The sequence below is a fragment of the Lissotriton vulgaris genome, chromosome 10 (genome assembly GCF_964263255.1).
Source record: "Lissotriton vulgaris chromosome 10, aLisVul1.2, whole genome shotgun sequence".
Classification (NCBI taxonomy): domain Eukaryota; kingdom Metazoa; phylum Chordata; class Amphibia; order Caudata; family Salamandridae; genus Lissotriton; species Lissotriton vulgaris.
Genome location: NC_141698.1, coordinates 793490651 through 793509144, shown reverse-complemented (window position 1 = coordinate 793509144; position 18494 = coordinate 793490651). Strand labels below are relative to the sequence as shown.

Here is an 18494-nt window from a genome sequence, read left to right as displayed (position 1 = left end):
AGCCTTTAAACAGCAAGGGCCCAAATATCTGTCCAGTGGCTTTAAACGGTATCACCCTACCCGCTGTTTGAGGTCTGCTGGCCAGAATCTGCTAATAGTCCCCAGATTTAGGTTATCAACTAAAGGAGGGAAATCCCTGTTTGTCCTGGAAGCTAAGGCCTGGAACAAGCTTCCGTTGCATCTTCGGTCACTGTCACATGAAAATCATTTTAGGAAATCCCTAAAAACCTGGGTGTTTTCCCTCACAGATGCTGCGTGCAGGGCACTAGTGTAAGGTATGTGTTCACCGAATAGCTTTTTTCCCCTCCAACCTATTTTCCATCTGGGCTGGTTGAGCGCCAAGATACTCCTTGGAGTGGTAGGAGCGCTATATAAGTGTCCATTACATTTTACATTACATTGTACATTGTTGTGTAGGCCACACTACTAATAACTCAATTTTCTATACCCCGTCCTCAAACATCTCAGTGCCCTCTTTCCATATATAGGTCGGGAACCGTAGGATTACCAACTGCGCATATTCAGCTGATTTGACCGTTGGAAACCCTTAGCCTAATGGCCCGTCCATCAGTGGGTTGTCAAGTCACAGTGAAGGCCAATTGCCATATTTAGGACAGAGTGATCATCCCTGATTTTCACTTCCCAGGTCAATCTTGCAAAGAATGGCCTACCTGGCTTATCGTTTGCCCCCATGCACAGGGAGAAACCTCAGTGCATGCCAGGGCCACTGAGGTTGTCTTTTTCACAAACAACCCTCAACTTTGGGTATACTGATCACTATAAAAGGCAGGGGATCTTCCAGCAGGGGAGAAGGGATCAGGCTTCTGCTGAACATGTGGCCCATCCGCCAGGGTTTAAATTACAGATGGCAGTAAGAGAAAGAAATAGAGTTCTGGAGGGTGAATCTTTTTGGTTACCTGACCTGTGTTTGAACGTTTGTATCTTAGTGGAAATTTTGTGAGACAGCACTAGAAATCAGACATTATGTGCTTGTAGGGTGGTATGGTGTACAATGTGTGGAAACATAATTTAGGACTTTGCATGCAAGGCGTAATATTATGGCTGTGCTATATGTGAAATGGGCATTGGCATCTACTACTTGCTTGACCAGAAATCATTGTGGATATCGCCTCTTCTGTCCATGCAAGCACACCTTTGGTAAATTGGCACATTTCCCTGAGGAAGTGTGAGAAAATGTGTTCATGTGCGGAAGGGGGTTGATCTCTTATGTCAGATATCTCTCTAATAACCTTTGTTATATAAGCTGTTTTAAAGTATTCCATTTATTTCATCTGAAAAAATAGGATGGTGCCTACAAGGGATTGATTTATGAAATATTGTAGACTGAATTATGTAACTTTTTTTTAAAGAAAAAGTTTATTGCATGGACATTGACATTGTGTTACATTGCCGATATCATATAGCTATGCCTTTATCCAACAATTATTTGACTTTAATTTGAAACAAATCCCAAACTATATTTTTAATGGTCCATTGTATTGGCTCTGTTTATTAGGTCTACTGTGATGTGGAGCCAAAACGTCAAGCACTAGCTAAAGCAAACTTGGAACTGGCAGAAGCTACAGAAAAACTTGAAGCAATCAGGAAAAAACTTGCTGTAAGTAGAATCAGCAGAAATGCAAGCTACCATACCTTTCAGCTTATCAATGGTTCATATTACTGTGTGTTTGTAAGCATATAGTTTAACCCACATGTTCCGCCTTATTAAGCATTAGTGTACGGTGATGTAAAATATATATATATTGAATATGATGATAGAATTTTTAACCACTAGGGGTATGGCCTGATTGTCCAAGATAGCGGGTGCTCTCTAAGAGTACTCCTGGACCTCCTCCATCATCTGATATCATTCTGCCATCAGGCGGCCCTACAAATGCCCCAGTGAGTGCTTTGATTGACTGAACTCGTGACTCAAAATCATGGCCACCAGAGCATACTGGCCTGGTGAGGCTGTACATCCTTGTCCATGTTGAAGTCAGGATGGTGGCAAAGTACTGAAAAGCTCCTTGGCGTTCCGCTGTCGGAAACACTTCCTTGCTTCCCAATGTACTGCAAGTGATCCTCGAGAGTGGAGGAGCTCGAACGCTACAAAGGCATGGACGGGAGACTGCTGATTGACCGTCGAAGTGCCGGACCGGTAAAGGTGCCCGTCCAACTTTATCTGGCCATCCTGGTGAGTGAGATCTGGCAAGAGGAAGCACCCCACCTAGAGACCTCAAGGAGCCGCTGAACCTGGGTCCTAATAGACCCCTGCCCAAACTGTGCTCGAGTGAGTCGCACGTGAAACCAGTGGGAGGAGTGACCAGGAGCTGTTGGCCAGCTGTACCGGCTGTAGGGTGACACCAGCAGTATGGGGGGCCAATTGGCCCAGTGCTCCTGTCAGGACCTCTCGGTGCCTTTCGGGATCCGGGTGATGCTCTAGGGGTCCACCTCCAGATCTCCCCAAGCTCGGTATATAGTTGGTACCCAGAGCATAGAGGCAATCAGGTGAGGGAAAAAAGGATGGGCCGGGATGATGCTGCGCGTATTGCGGCAATCTGAAAGACAAAAACCAACCCGTTAATAAGGCCTAGACCACTACTCTTTAGTCCATATTAATTCACCCTCCCTAATGATTCTCCTCATACCTTGCTGAGAACACCGTGATGGGAAGTGGATGAGGGTCACCATAGGATCTCTTCAGTGTGGAACAAACTTGCTGTAGAGACTACAAGGACACAAGGACAGATTACACACCCTGTCTGCTTTCTACTTCTATCCCTCCTCCATACAGTCATTCCCTCAACATACCAGAACACACACCAAGGGACCTAAAGGAAATAGTCAGCCTCTTAACAAAACGAAGAGGTCTCCTCAGCAAGGCCAATGCACAAGTCAGGTCCAGACTCCTTTCTGTTACGTCACAGAAACCAAAGACTTAGTCCCGCAGTACCAGCATCAAAGCCCAAAGAAAAACATAAGAAAACAAAGTATGTGAACAAAGAGTTAACAGTACCTCAGGCCTCCTAGATCGTAGAAACGTTCCGGTAGGAGACTTTCAGAGGGAACTCCCCGCTCTTTGGTGCAGACGATCCTAGTGCAAATTATCCATTATTAGCCCAACAAAACAATACGGAATGTTCGTGTTCCCTCGGTGGATTCACTACAAGAACCGGGAAACAACCAAGGTATCTCCTCCCATGGAAATCCTGATTCCTGCTAACGAGAGTCCGTGTCTTCGCGGACCACAACCGCGAAGCACCACAGAACCCTCGAAGTGCATCAGCCGATACACTCGTCCTTAATCAAGCGCGACAACAAAACACGCCTCTCCTGTTCTGGGAACAAAGACCTGGGGACGTCTGTGTCTTCGCGAACCCCACGAAGCACCACAGAACACAAGAACCTAGCGGGCAGCCGCACCGCTACGTACAGGCATCAAAATCCAATACAACCCGACTTCCGGGTTGAGGACGGTTAAATAATCCCCGCCTCCCGGCCCACAGAGTTCTGGGACTCGAAGTCCTAACAGCATAAGGCAGGCGCATCCAGGTCGATTCAGATCCTGACAGTTCCTGCTCCTGGGACTAGTGAGGTGATGAGCTCTTGATCTCAAAGGCAAAGGGGTGTGCAATACTGGGGCATCACCAGGCGGGCCTGCTTGGGCACCACGCAGAACCCAGTAAAACAACAGAAACCTGGTGGCACTTGGTTATCATCCTGCCCCATGGGACCAGCAAGTGGTTTCAGACTGGGTGTTCTTTCCTTGAAACATGGGGAAGGATAAGTGACGAAGCACACAAAGCAAAGATAAATACATTTCTCTTAATTAGGACAGTGCCAACTCTCCTCCCACTGAGATCTCCGTGAGCCAGAAGACAATCGACTCTAGTTGCAACGGGACTATCTTGCAGGCAATCCAAACAGCCCATGAATCATTTGGAACTAAAACCGAAGAAGCAAGAGGAGGGGTGACACTCCACCACCAGGGCCTCCCTAATGTGGTGGTCAGAGTCTTGAGTCTCTGTTTTGGCAGATGTAGTCACTACAGTACATAAACTTTATGTATCAAAGCTCTTATCTAGAACCAAAACTCGTGAAGAGACGCCAGAGGATGCAAAAAACAGATCACGGTGCCACAATCTTTGGTTGGTTGGGTTCTCAGAGACTGCTGAATCTACAGACCCAGGGATGTTCCTCAAGTCATGGCTTACATCCTGTTTTCCAGAGGAGAAGCTTTCACTCTGGTTCACAGTCGAAAGACCTAACCGGTCCTTGACCCAGAAATCCCAGTTGGGTGCCCTCTGCATCCCATGTTTGCCCCGATACTTAACAGTTGTGGCAGTGACACTATCCTTAGTGAAGCATGGAAAGCTGGTACCCTTTGATTCCAATATAACCATATAATGATCTTCTTGAACTTCACCAAGCTTGTTCAGAAGCGAAGGAAATCTTTTAGTGCCATTAAACAGAAGCTTCGAGCAAGAAACTTACAATATATGTTAATCTTCCCTGTCAAGCTTAAAGCAATTGACAACTCTCAATTGCACTTCTTCGAAACCCTAGAGGAAGCATGGGACTGGGCATGGAGACAAAAGAAATTAGTTGCCAACTACCTTTGAGTCATGACACGTCTGACCATCGTACCCGGTGGGCCTTGGGTGATGATGTGCCAATCAAGCCCATTTGACAGACTAGGTCCAGTAGGGTTGGGGATGGCCCAAGACTGACTGGATTCCTCTGAGACAGACAAAAGTCACCCAGCACTACTCTGAGCGACATAGTTCAGTCACCACTTATTGGCACGATCATATTGACTCCTGAATGTAACACTCAAATGCAGACTAATACCCTTGATTTGTCTTCTCTACTTCTGGGAGGCACTTAGATAGTGTAGATGCTCATGCAATCATGAGCTTGATTTCTAGGATCACCTTGCACTAGGGCTACTTAGGGAACCTCTATCAACAACATTTGACAATGGCACAAATCCTGTACAAGTTACTGTATGTTTATGTTTTCTGTTTTTGTTTTGTTTTTGAGGACCCATGTACAAAGATTTAAGGTCACAGGTAACTGAGATAAATTTGCAGGCCTCAAGGCTTATTGTCTTAGGTGTCTCAACACACTGCTTGAGACAGCATTCAGAGCCCCATACCCACATGGCTAACTTTACAATTCTGTAATGGATTGTTACCTACTTGCTAGATGAGCTCAAGAGAATGACTGTTCTTTGAGACGTCAAAAAGCACAGGCCTGCATTTCTCATGCTGCAAGAAACTCATCTGGTGGGCCCAATTTGCCCCTTGCTGCAACGTTTTGGCTATAACAGCTTTCCATGCAAGGGCCAGGAGGGGTGGCTATACTCCTACATAGGAACTTTCCTCTAGTGATATCTGTGATCTCTTCACACTTCCTCTTTAGGTGCATTGCGATAGGTGGACTCCTGGAAGGTAAAAAATACAAATTCATAAGCTTCTATGTGCTACTCCAATTGTCCAAACCTACACCCATCTGACAAGGATGGTCTCTGTTGGGCTCTGTGATGCCTGAAGGATATGGTATCCACACAATAAAGAATACACATACACCTCAGCTGCACACAAGAAGCTTCCCCATCTTAGACCTCTTCTTCTTCCCACCACCAGCTGCCTCCACACAACATTTTCCCGCAGGGTATCTCAGACCATCCACTTATTACTGCTAGTTTCAAGTCGGCCGCTGGAGATCGACATCTCCTATGGCTCTTTAACAGGTGGTGTCTAGTGGATGAACAATGCTCTGATCATCTATTGACAGAGCTTTAATCCTACTTCCCTATAAACCAAAACTCGGTTGCCTCCGTGGGTACACCGTGGGCTGCTGGTAAGGCCACCATGATGGTGGTCGTAGCCGTAAAGAAAAAGACAGGCAGTGAGAGGTAACTGATCTCGAATTCCGGATCCTACATTTATAACGTCTATGCCTAATGGAGACATCAGTGGCTCTCAAATGTTAGCTTGAACTTAAAAGAACTGCATTGTGGCAGGGCTTCCTGGAAGCGGCCTGCCAATGGTAGAGGGCCATGAGTAGGAAGATATAAGAACACAGAGATAATATCGGAAAGTTAATTTACTGGATGGCCACCAACGAGATGGCATCTAGAAAGTCCAAATATTATTGACCATAACAATCAGAAAAGACGCAAATCAGCAGAAACCGCAGCGACATTCACTGCTTATTATCAAACTTTATAGGCTCAATGATGTAGCTTGAAACAAGAACAAACTAACTGTCCTCACAGACATACCTGCCCCATCATTAACCAACTCTCATAGAAGGGAACTAGGCATGCCGCTCACATTAGATGAATTTGCCATGGCTATGCAAGATATGAAGGCAGGCAAAACACCTGGGCCAGACAGTTTCCCACTGGAATACTAACTACCATAAATTCCATGAGATCCTCAGCCTCCACCTACTGGATCTCCACAGAGAAGCTGCAGCAAACAGGGCCTTTCACCAGACCTTGACTCCGCTACCATTATTGTCATTCATGAAACTGGCCAGCCCATAGATTGCTGTGCCTTATATAGGCATATATATTTTTGATCAGGACTGAGATCAAACTATTCACCAAAATCCCGGCTAATTTATTCCAGCGGGTTCTGACCACCCTTGTGCATCCTGATGAGTGTGACCTAATGCCTATTTGCAGCACCTTACACTGTATACACTGTGTATATTTGGCAGTGCATTCACCACATGTATGACCTCTGTGGCCTCCTGCTTGTGGATTTAAAGAAAACATTTGATTCTGTTTACTGGCCCTTCTTAGACCATCTTAGACAAAGTGTTCAAGTGCATGCAATTTGGTCTGTTCAATTCATGTGATTTCATAGATGTGTTAAAATTCTCTACTTAGAACACTCTGCAAAGGTGTATATAAAATGTGTAGTTTCAGAATAGTTTCCCATATGTCTTGGGACCGAATCTTATTTGCCCTTAGCTCAGTTTGTTCATTGTGATGCGCAGAGGCAAGGGTAGTGTTGGTGAGGCAACATATAGGAAAGAATACTGTTATATGCACATGATGTGCTACTTTTCCTGGCTAAACCTCAAATATCGAGACCCACATTTTGTGACTCCTCAACTAGTATGAGGAAGTCTCCGTAAAAAAATGGGCTAAATCTCTACTAGTTCCACATAAGTGAGACGAAGACGCAGTAACCTGGCAGATGCCTATTCCAATTAGTCAGAGCTTCCCTTCTTTTGTTGTTTACATGTGGCTAGAGCCTCACTTGACATGAAACCTCAACCTCAACCCTCTCCTTCTACCTTTAAAAAGGAAATAAAATAATTGGTAAAGCTTCCGCTCTACATTCATAGATGTGTAGCCATATTTAAAACAAGCGTTTTCCAAAATAGGTATCACTAACCTTGGTGATGTGTGGCAAGGGTCACACATGAAATTGTTGGAAGACCTGCAGACTCACTTTAGACTCTTCCATACTCAAGTCCACAAATACCTTCAACTCTGTCATCTTGTCAGTCACCAAGCCGAAGTCTCAGACCTCCCAACATATTGCCCACTAGAGACAAAACTCCTGATGAGAAATATGGGGAAGGGCAGAATCTCTCAGATATGCTGTACAATAACAACCAGTGCATCAACAGATTTGTAGTTGTTAAGCTGGTATTGGCTGGCAAGATGTTCAGATGGCTCCTGTAAAATTGCCATTTCCTACTGTCTTAGACTGGTCCAGCTGAAATATCTGCATATGACTTATCTCACACATCGATTTCTTATTTTCTGGTAAAATACCTGCTCCTACCTGCTTTCTCGGTCCAAGCGAAAATTAAAGACTTTTTTCATGGTCCCGAAATGCCCTGATATTGCAGGTATTGGCAGGGAATCAGAAAGGAGCTGACTGGTGGATTTGATGCCCATGGTGGCGCTATTAGGTATCATGGATGATTTAGGTGGTGCCCATGGATGGGGCTACCCTGATAGCAATAGACCCGCTCATTGCAAAGAGAGATTTTGAATGCAGATGGAAATCTTCAAACCCTCCTTCATTTTCAGAATAGTGTACAGCTATGGACTGGTGTTCAGAACAAGAGGAACCCATTTATAAGGCAAAAGGATGACCTTGCAAACATTACAGTATTTTTGGATGGTGGTGGTAATGCTATATGCTGACCAACATGCATTGAAATGCTTGTGGCGTGACAATGTAGGGAATGTATGAAAATGTATATGGAATGGACTTTGGATGCTCCTTTGTGTATTGACTAAAAGTTAAAGACACAACAGAAATTTGAAGTCCGGAGTAAAAATATAAACGGAAAGGTTGCCTTTATGATACTCCAGGGTTGACCACTCAGAAGCGATGCTAAGACACTGAGTCCACATTCCATGTTAAAGTAAGTATATTATTCACAAATATTTAATACGGGGTTTATCAGGTTTCCTGCACACTGAGTACAAATTTGCTTACTCATCCACAGCAGGTAGGGAATGTAACAGAAGAGACTAGCAATATTGACAAAGAAATGTAAATGTAAATCCTTATTTGTAAAGCGCGAACTACTCACCCTTACGGGCTTCCAGGTACTGGGGGCTGTCGTGGAAATTAAGTGAGCTATTGCCCAGAGTCACATGGTGCTGAGCTGAGCTGCCTCCTCAGCCGGGGAGCAAAACATGAACCCTGTGCCCTTGAGTCAGCTGCCCTGGCTGCTGCACAACACCTCTCAACAAAGGAAAGAACAAAAAGTAGTATTACCATTTAATTTCGGTTGTTTGGCACCAGTGATGGATTTTTCAGCTGCCATCAACTGGAATATTTGAAGATATGGGATAATGCATTTCTGGCCAGCTCCCTAGATTTCCAGTCCCTGTCTTTACTTAGGATACAAGATATCTGTTCCTGTCAATAAGTTACTTTGTAAAAAGTAAAAGCAGGGTACCAACATTTTCTTAGAAGCTCGTCACTATTGCTGCCGAAAACATACGTTTCTAAATGCCGGTATTGTTGCAAGGCTGCTTTCCATCCCATGCCTTTTTGTCTCTCCACCCTGAACTTACCATCTGTCAACCTAAATCTGCAGGTTCTGTTTCATACCCGATTTCTCTTTGCTACGGTTTTCCTATCTTATGTCTCATCATACGAATTTGATCCAAAGCAAGAAAGAGAAAAGGGAGGATGAATAAAAATAGAAATATAGGAAAGCAGTGACAAAAGGAGAAAACAGGGATGAAAAAGAACCTACAAGAGTGAGCTAAAAAAAAAGGGGTGACTATGACATCCATGTTGGCTGACACACTGTAAATGGCTAACAGCCCAGGGCAGCATCCATGGCCACACAGACCAGTAACCAGCAGTGATGCAATAATTTACTCCCCTTCCCTGCACTCTACCCAGAGAAGGTGTGAGTGAGATCTGGACCCATGAATGCCTGCCAGTTCCATTGAGGACAGTCTGCAGTTGTGCAGGACGGATAAGTGAGTGGCCCCAGGGTAGGCACCACAGAGGAAGGCCACCGGGACAATGTGTACGCACAGTCAGGACTGGGTTGAAGTTATAGCTTCGGTGGTCATAGAGGGTCAAGTGGTGGCATCCTGAGGCCCTCTGAGGCTGCTCGGTCACAGTCAACTGATCACTGGCAAAATGGCAGAAGTCTAGATACAGGCTGGTCCAAGGATGCAATTTGAGCCTGGTACACACAGACCTCGCATGTCGCTCCACCTGTTATCTGATGCAGCTTAATAGATACTGTAGAATTGGTCAATAATGGCAGGAAATGTTGAGTTGTAGGTTGTAAAATGAAGCTTTATTCAATTCAACCCAACCGGATGATGATCAACAACACAACTGTCAAATTCAAGAACATGAGAGGTCTAAACACACATTTTGTTTACACCGAGGCATGCGCTTAGTCTTCCATGCCCACAGAGGTCCTCACAGGGTGGCGCTGACCCAAGTAAGGTATCACACTTCTTTTGAAAATAACATAATGATAATGAACTTCTAAGGCAAAACAATGAAGCAAACAAAATGAACAAAATACATTGGCCCGATTCACAAAGGTAAACCTACATTTTTGTGTAAGTTTACTCTTTTTTTCGATATTTACAAGAAGCAATTTAATAGTAACTTTGACTGCTAAGACTTGCAGTCAGGGCGGAGAACTGCACACACAAAAAAGACAGGCATGTCCTATCTTTTCATGCACAGAGTTCTCCACCTCAAGTGCAGGGTTTCCGCAGCCTTAAAGTTACTATTAACTTGTTTGTTTGTGAATACCAAAATAGAGTAAACTTACACAGAAGTGCAAGTTTACCTTTGTGAATTGGGTCCACTGTCTCAGCTTGAAAAGAGAATTGTGTAGTTTTCTGCAAAATTAAGTGTCAATGAACAATCATTGAGCACTTATAGACTAAAGACACTAACACGGGTAGTCCTTTAAGTAACTTGAAAGTTTATGTTGCATAAAAGACTTTCTTTGATCAGCACAAGTTACATCATAACCCACCTTTGAAAAATGAGGCATTTTATGGCAAACAGGTTTGGTTGAACTTCTTTCCCTTGCTGACACACAATAGTTTCAGTATTAACTCTCACAACCCTGCTTACGTTACAAATTCTGCCACCATCTGTCTTTATAGTATTTTTTAAAAGGTTTATCTCTTTATAAATTTGAGTAAACCCAGACCAATGTGCACTGCCAACAGGTGGTTAAATTATTACAGTAAATGACACAATTTTTTAGTTTTTAGTTTTCATCAAAATAACTTTTACTCTTGTTTTATACAGCTGGTTATTTTTCAAACCACTCACTCAGACCATTGAATTTCACTCCCTCTCCCAATTTCTTTCAGCTAGGATATAATAGTGTACTAGGAACTCACCTCATAAAGAGTTCAAAAGGAGTTTTCCTAGTGGAAGCTTGTGGAGACAAGCAATAAGCAGTGATTCTTTCTGTCAAAGCTCTCCTCCAACCACAACCATTAGCTCTGGACAATTGAATACCCTTTTTCAGAGTGTTGTTTAACCGTTCTATAGCATCAGTGGCTCCAGGATAATAAATGGCATTTTTATTGTATGTAATGCCAAAATTCTTTAGAAATACTTCAAACTCACTCAAGCAAAATTAAGTATTGAATTTGGGTAACTCTCTCTCTAAACATTTTCTCCAGAAATTGTATGATACTGAAGGATGAGATATGGAGGACACCAGTGACCCCAACCCACGTGGGATACAAATCAAGTGAGCTGTTTTCCTAGAGGACCCACAATATCCATAGTAACTTCATCCAAAGAATGAATTTGAAGTTTCCTACAGGTTTTGGGAGTCTGCTTGTTAACCAGAACTTTATCACTGTTATTACACAGAGTACAATCTTTCACACTTCACACTGCCTCTGTGCTATCCCAGACCACCAGCAACTCAAACGTAATCTCTTTTTAGGTTTTAACCATACCCATATGAACCTCATGAGCTAGAGAAGTAGGTTGACTCCTAAGAGCCAACTGGGATACCATTTGGGTGTCTGTCATCAGAATACAATTATCGACTGCCAGTTCATCCCTACACATGACTAGGTTTTATTCAGAGAACCTGTTTTCCCTGTTTCTATAGCACCCACGTCTTTGCATACTTCATCATCAATCAGCATTACAAATCTCCATTTATACTCACCCACTGCGCCTCATGTACACTTAGTCTCACTTCATCCAATTCATCTCTTACTTCAGGTGGTGAAACATTCAACCCATTAACCTCTACCAAATTTGAGAGGCAATCAGTAAAATTACTCTCAACTCCAGGCATATACTCAACTTCAAATGAACTCCTGCAGAGATGTTATCCACCTTCATATTCTCAATGAAATGGAGTCAAGGCCCTTCTTCCTAAAAACACCTCTTTGAATGTCTTGTGATTCGATCTTATCTTGAACAAGTTTTTTCACATACAGTTGCAACACTTATTTCAAGTCCCGATAAATTGTGAAAGACTCTTAATAACAGAATTGTTCAATTATGAGCCTTTTAGACAATGTGAGTCACAAGCAATACATTGCTTAACTCCCTCTCACCTTTGGAATAATACCGCTCCTTGACCCTTAGAGCTTGCACCCGTAACAATCATGGTTTCATCCTCCAAAGCATATAATTTGCGAGCAGACTGCAAATCTTTCTTGATGGCTCTAAACTCTTCCTCACAATCAAATTTTGCCCCTTTAAATAATGTTTTCAACTCAATTGTCTTGTCTGCATAGGTCATGATAAATCTATTATAGTATTTCCCCACACCGAGAAAAGAAACCAGTTCTTCTTTGTTAGAAGGCTTATTTAAGTTCACAATGGCATCAACTAAATTTTCTTTGTGCTAATACCTGTGCCAGAAATATGGTGTCCAAAATAGTTGACATCTTCCACACCAAACCTACACTTACTTTCCTTAAGATTCAGATGCCTGTTAATCTATTGAGAACTTCACAAACTCTCCTCTTATGTGCATCAGTATTACACCCATATACTAAAAGATCATCCTGCTAAGAACGTAAATCTTGTAAACCTTGCCAAACCTTTGGCGTTACGCCTTGAAAAAGTCAAAGCAGCTGCTAGAAGTCCGAAAGGCATCCTTTTGATTTGATATGATCACATGTATGTAATAAATACCGTCCACTCTTGAGAAACAACATCCAATCCACCTAATGGCATCTGAAAGTCCTGTCTAAGGTTGTAAAATACTTTGCCTTTCTTAGCACTACTAAGGGTGCTTTCACTGTCTCAATCACAACAAGATAAACGATTTTTTGTAATTCCACTTGTACACTATCTCTCATGCTCAAAGGAATAAGTTGGATCTTAGCCTCTATTGATTTTACCTTCTTTTTTAGCTTAATGTGCCGCTTATAACCTTTCAAGCACCCAAAACAATCACCCAAAATAATCACCAAATAATGGTTTGAACTCATAAAAAAACTCAGTTCTCGCTGGGTATACATCTTGAATTAATACCTGTGGGTTAGAACTAGGATCAATCCTTATCCTCCTAGTTGAATATCCATAGTGTATTGCAATATCCTTTGCAAATCTTTCCTAATAAATTTTCTTTGAAATTATCGTTAAGCACAAACAAGAGTCGTAATCTCATGAGCACATATGAAGAGATAACTTTTCATGCCCAGAGGGATGCTCATGTAATGCACTCCTACCTTCACTTTCACAATAGAACAAACATGCACCTGTCAGACACACAAGCTAAATCTTCAACTTGAAATATTATCTCCTGCGTAACCTCTTGCAGGGTTTTACTTTTGTCTTTTTTGTTCTTACTTATACAAAAGTTTCCAAAATGACCCTTCTTTCTACAAACATTAAAGAAAACCTGGACAATCAAAGGCCTTTGCTCTATGACCTTGTCTGTCACATCTAAAACATTCATCCTTAAATTTGTGCTTCTCTTCTTTTGCACTTTCTTGTTTTTGTTGAACAACGCACTCTCATCCCTTTCCCGTTGTTATTGCTTTGTTTGTATTACAAGGTGCTTAACTCCTTCACATAACTAGCCCAGTGTCCTGCCCTTTTTCCTGTATTAATAAATTCTTTCATTGGTGGCTCATTTTCCAATCACAGCTCTTCCCTAATTTTATCACTTCCACATTTTAATACAAATCGATCCTTTACTCTTTGATCATGTGATCCAAATTTACAAGTTGAGGTTACCTTATGAAGACGTGTGATATAATCTCCAACTTACTCAACTTTGCCTTGTCTCTAAGATCAAAATTGTATCTTTCCATAAAGGTGCTAATTACTGGTAGGTAATTGTGATCTAATTTCAATAGGCAAATTTCATACTCATTAAGATTTTTTTGTTCCTCAGTAAGGAGTTTTGGTCGGGTTTCAAGTGCTTCTTGCCCTTCACCACCAAGGCAATGTAACAACAGTGATTATTTACATTCTGCACTAATATTTGTCCCGTATACTCTTGAGTAACTGATGAAAATGTTCTTTGTTCCATTTTTTGGGTGGGTTACCTCCTGGCCAATTAAAAACAATTGAAGGGGCTTTACATTCTGCATTGTGACACTACATTTTGTGATAGCTAAAAATGTAGTTAAACACTTAACAAAGCAGGATACAACAGTGTTGATATGTGTAACTGAACCAAGGCATGCCTCTCACCAAAAAACAGGCAGAACCTTACCTAAGATATGCCACTCAACCAAGATGACAAAGTATGGGGCACAGTTAAATAAAACAACTTTGTTTTAGTTCAGATTGAATGCGGTGTGCCCATCACTGTGTTTCTCTGAAGAAACAAAATTGGACTCAAACTTCTAATGAAAGGTGTGCCTGCCATCGTAGGACCAACTGCTTAAGCACAACAGTCTAACATGTAATTTGGACTCAAATTTAAATAATATTAGTAACAAAGTGCCCTCAGACACATATGCAAATCCTCAACAGGAAGTGTCATTTACCTCAACAGGAAAAATTACTTTTCTTTTTATGATCTTTATTCAGATTTTCAAAGGTTTACAGACATCAATTACCATTAGCGCTTGACATAAACATACATGAGAAAGAATACAACCGAGATCGCTGTTGGGAAAAGCATCAGTACAAACAGGTCAATCAATCAATCAATCGATCAGGAGTTTGTTAAAGCGCGACTACTCACCCGTAAGGGTCTCAAGGCGCTAGGGGTGGGGGGGGGGGGGGGGGTGCAGGTTCCATTCCATCAAGGAGGGGGTCTGTCGAAGAGCCAGGTTTTGAGGTTTCTTGCGAAGATGGGGAGCGATGTTGTCTGTCTGAGGTGGAGCGGAAGGGCGTTCCATGCTTTGGCCACGAGGAAGGAGAAGGAGCGGCCTCCCAATCTGGTCTTTCTGGTGCGGGGGACCACGGCGTAGGAAAGCTGGGCTGATCGTAGGGTCCTTTGGGGTGCGTGGAATTTGAGTCGGCTGTTCAGGTATGCTGGTCCGGTGCCGTGGAGGGCATTGTGTGCGTGGGTGAGCATCTTAAAGGTGATTCTCGCCTCTACGGGGAGCAAGTGGAGTGTGCGCAGGTGCTGGGAGATGTGGCAGTGTTTTGGCAGGTTGAGGACCAGTCTTGCGGCGGCGTTCTGGATGTTCTGTAGCTTGCGGATGAGGTTTTTGTTTATTCCGGCGTAGAGTGCGTTGCCATAGTCGAGTCTGCTGGTGACCAGGGTGTGAGTGACTGTCTTTCGGTGTTCGAGGGGGATCCATTTGAAGGTCTTACGAAGGAGGCGGAGGGTGTGGAAGCAGGAAGATGAGACAGAGTTGATCTGGCGGTCCATTTTGAGCTCGGAGTCCAGGATGATTCCCAGGTTGCGTGCGTGGTCTGTGGGGGTTGGCGGGTTTCCGAGGGCGGTGGGCCACCAGGTGTCGCTCCAGGCGTCAGGGTTTGGGCCCATGATGAGTACTTCTGTTTTGTTGGTGTTTAATTGAAGGCAGCTGTTTTTCATCCATTTGGCGACAGCTTCCATGCTTTCTCGAAAGTTGCGTCTGGCGGTGTTGGGCTTGTTGGAGAGGATGAGCTGGGTGTCGTCTGCATATGACACGATGTTGAGTCCGTAGGTTCTGACGATGGGGGCCAGTGGAGCCATGTAGACGTTGAAGAGCGTCGGGCTGAGGGAGGAGCCCTGGGGGACTCCGCAGGTGATCGGTGTGGGGTCCGAGAGGAAAGGGGGGAGTCTGACCCGCTGCGTCCTGCCGGAGAGGAAGGAGCAGATCCAGTCGAGGGCCTTGTCCTGGATTCCTGCATCGTAGAGTCTGCGTGTTAGGGTGCGGTGGGAGACTGTGTCGAACGCCGCTGATAGGTCGAGGAGGATGAGGGCTACTGTTTCTCCTTTGTCCAGTAAGGTGCGGATGTCGTCTGTTGTGGCGAGGAGGGCGGTTTCCGTACTGTGGTTTTTTCTGAAGCCGGATTGGGAGGAGTCGAGGATGTTGTGTTCTTCAATGAATGTGGCGAGTTGGCTGTTGATGGCTTTCTCGATGACTTTCGCTGGGAACGGGAGCAGGGAGATGGGTCTGTCGTTTTTGAGGTCGGTGGGGTCCGCTGAGGGTTTCTTTAGGAGGGGGTTGACCTCGGCGTGTTTCCAGTCGTCGGGGAACGAGGCGGTCGCCAGGGAGCGGTTGATGGTTTGGTGGAGCATGGGTGCGATGGTGTTGGTGGCTCTGTTGAAGATGTGGTGGGGGCAGGGGTCCGTGGGGGCCCCTGAGTGGATTGACTTCATTGTCTTCAGTGTGTCTTCGGTGGTGAGGGCTGTCCAGTCATCAATCGCTGGTTTCCGGGTGTCGGGGTGGTTGGTGAGGGTTCAGTGTGTTGGTTGTCTTTGTCGAAGTTGTAGATGCTCTTGATTTTGTGGTGGAAAAAGATGCTGAGTTTGTCGCAGAGGTCTTCTGAGGGAGGGATGTCGGTAGACTCGCTGGTGGGTTGGGCGAACTCCTTGATGATGCTGAAGAGTTCCTTGCTGTTGTGTGCGTGGGTGGAGATTCTGTCTTCAATCGCTTTTTTCCTCGTTTCTCTGATGAGTTGATGGTGGGCGTTGGTGGCGGCTCTGAAGTTGTTGTGGGCTTCTGTGGATTTGGTGTTTCTCCAGGCCTTTTCAAGGCGGCGGCATGTGCGCCTGGACTCTCGAAGTTCGTGGTAAACCATCTGGCTTTCTTGGCACGGGTATTGTTTTTCTTGAGGGGGGCTATGGTGTTGGTGCTGTCCGAGATCCATCTATGCAGGGTTCGGGCTGTGGTGTTGGGGTCGTCGTTTTCCGCGATGGTTGGGGTGGAGTTGTTGAGTGAGGAGGTGAGCTGGTCATCGGGGATTTTGGTCCAGTTTCTTTGTGGAAGCAGGTGCTGGTGTCTGTGGATGGTGGGTGTTCTGAAGGTGAAGTGGACGCAACGATGGTCGGTCCATGGGAGTTTGGTGGTGTGGCTGAAGGTGATGGAGTTTCCTGTAGTGAAGAGGGGGTCGAGGGTGTGTCCTGCTGAGTGCGTGGGCTCTGACACGATCTGGCGGAGTCCAATGTTGTGGAGGTTGTCCAGGAGGGATGTGGTGTTGGGGTCCAGTTGATTGTCGAGGTGGAAGTTGAGGTCTCCCAGCAGGGTGTAGTTGGTGGATGCGATGGCCCACGGGGAGATAATGTCCGTGATGGAGTTGGCGAAGGGTCCGCGGGGTCCAGGGGGTCGGTAGATGAGGGTTCCTCGGAGGGCGGTGGTGGGGCTGGCCAGTATCTTGAAGTGAAGGTGTTCCATCAGTTCTGTGGACTCGTCAGGGAGTGTGCTCAGGCGGAGGCTGGATTTGTGGACGATGGCGATTCCTCCTCCTGGGTGGATGGGGCGGTCCTTCCTGGAGATGTTGTATCCTTGGGGGATGGCGATGGCGATGTCCGGTCCCGAGGTGGTGTTGGTCCAGGTTTCGGTGAAGAATGCTACGTCTGGGGTGGTGCTGTCGAGGAGGTCCCAGATTTCTGTTGCGTGTTTGTGGAGGGATCGGACGTTGAGGAGGATGCATTGCAGGGTCTTTGGTTCGGTTGTGTTCTTGTGGGCGGGTTGTGCTGGATCCGTGTTCTTGGCGGTATTGCAGGTGTGCCGGCAGCGGTGACAGCTGAAGGGTCCATGGGTGTCGGCTGGTGATGCTAGCTTGCAGTTGTTGTTGCAGCCTGGGTTGAGTGCGTGGAGTGCTGCTGGGTCGTAGCGTTGGCGGGGCGGAGGTCCAGGGTTCCTGGTGCTGGTTGCGGACGGGTCGCAGACGGGCGCAGACGTGCTTGCCTTTGACGCGCCTTCGGTGCACCAGCGGCGCGCCCGCAGCCCGCGGCTGCGCAGTGGCCGCCATTAAGTAGGGGTCGGGGAGGGCTGGACAGCTGGGAGGCGGGGAGGGGAGCTGGATTGGGCCGGTCGTGCTGGGGGGGGAGGGGCCCCGGGGGCAGCAGCGGCGGGGAAAGGTAAAGGGAGGAAAGAAGGGATAAAGAAAAAAGGGAAAATAAGCAGAAATAAGGCCCAAAAGAGCAGAGATGCAGAAAAGAGCAGAAAGGTGAAAGATAGAAAGGGTAAAAAAAAACGAGTGAAGGAGCAGAGGGAGAGAAAGGGAAAATGGGCAGAAATAAGGCACAAAAGAGCAGAGGTGCAGAAAGGTGAAAGATAGAAAGGAGAAAAAAACGAGTGAAAACGAGTGAAGGAGCAGAGGGAGAGAAAGGGAGAATGGGCAGAAATAAGGCGCAAAAGAGCAGAGGTGCAGAAAGGTGAAAGATAGAAAGGGGAGAAAAACGAGTGAAGGAGCAGAAAGAAAGAAAGGAGACAGAGGTCCACTGGACCACCAGGGATGAGGCGCAGGGAAACCTGCGGGTGGAGGAGGGCCTCGATCACCAACACTGAAGAGTGCAGGGGCAGGGGCACCTCACTTAATGGTGGAGCTGCGAGGGTGGGAGAGCAATTTCACTGACAATGAGTCAGTGGTCTTGCTCGCCTGTCCCCGCAGTGGCCG

The 18494-nt window shown here is 45.4% G+C and overlaps 1 protein-coding gene across 1 annotated transcript in view; it reads left to right on the top strand.

Annotated features, from left to right (window-relative positions):
* The window catches only part of DNAH11 (dynein axonemal heavy chain 11), a 3435931-nt gene that overhangs the window by 2374914 nt on the left and 1042523 nt on the right, over positions 1-18494 (top strand). The window contains exon 62 of the mRNA XM_086939827.1: positions 1517-1618. Within this exon, the coding sequence (XP_086795953.1) occupies positions 1517-1618 (102 nt within the window). The remainder of the gene's footprint in view (positions 1-1516; positions 1619-18494) is intronic.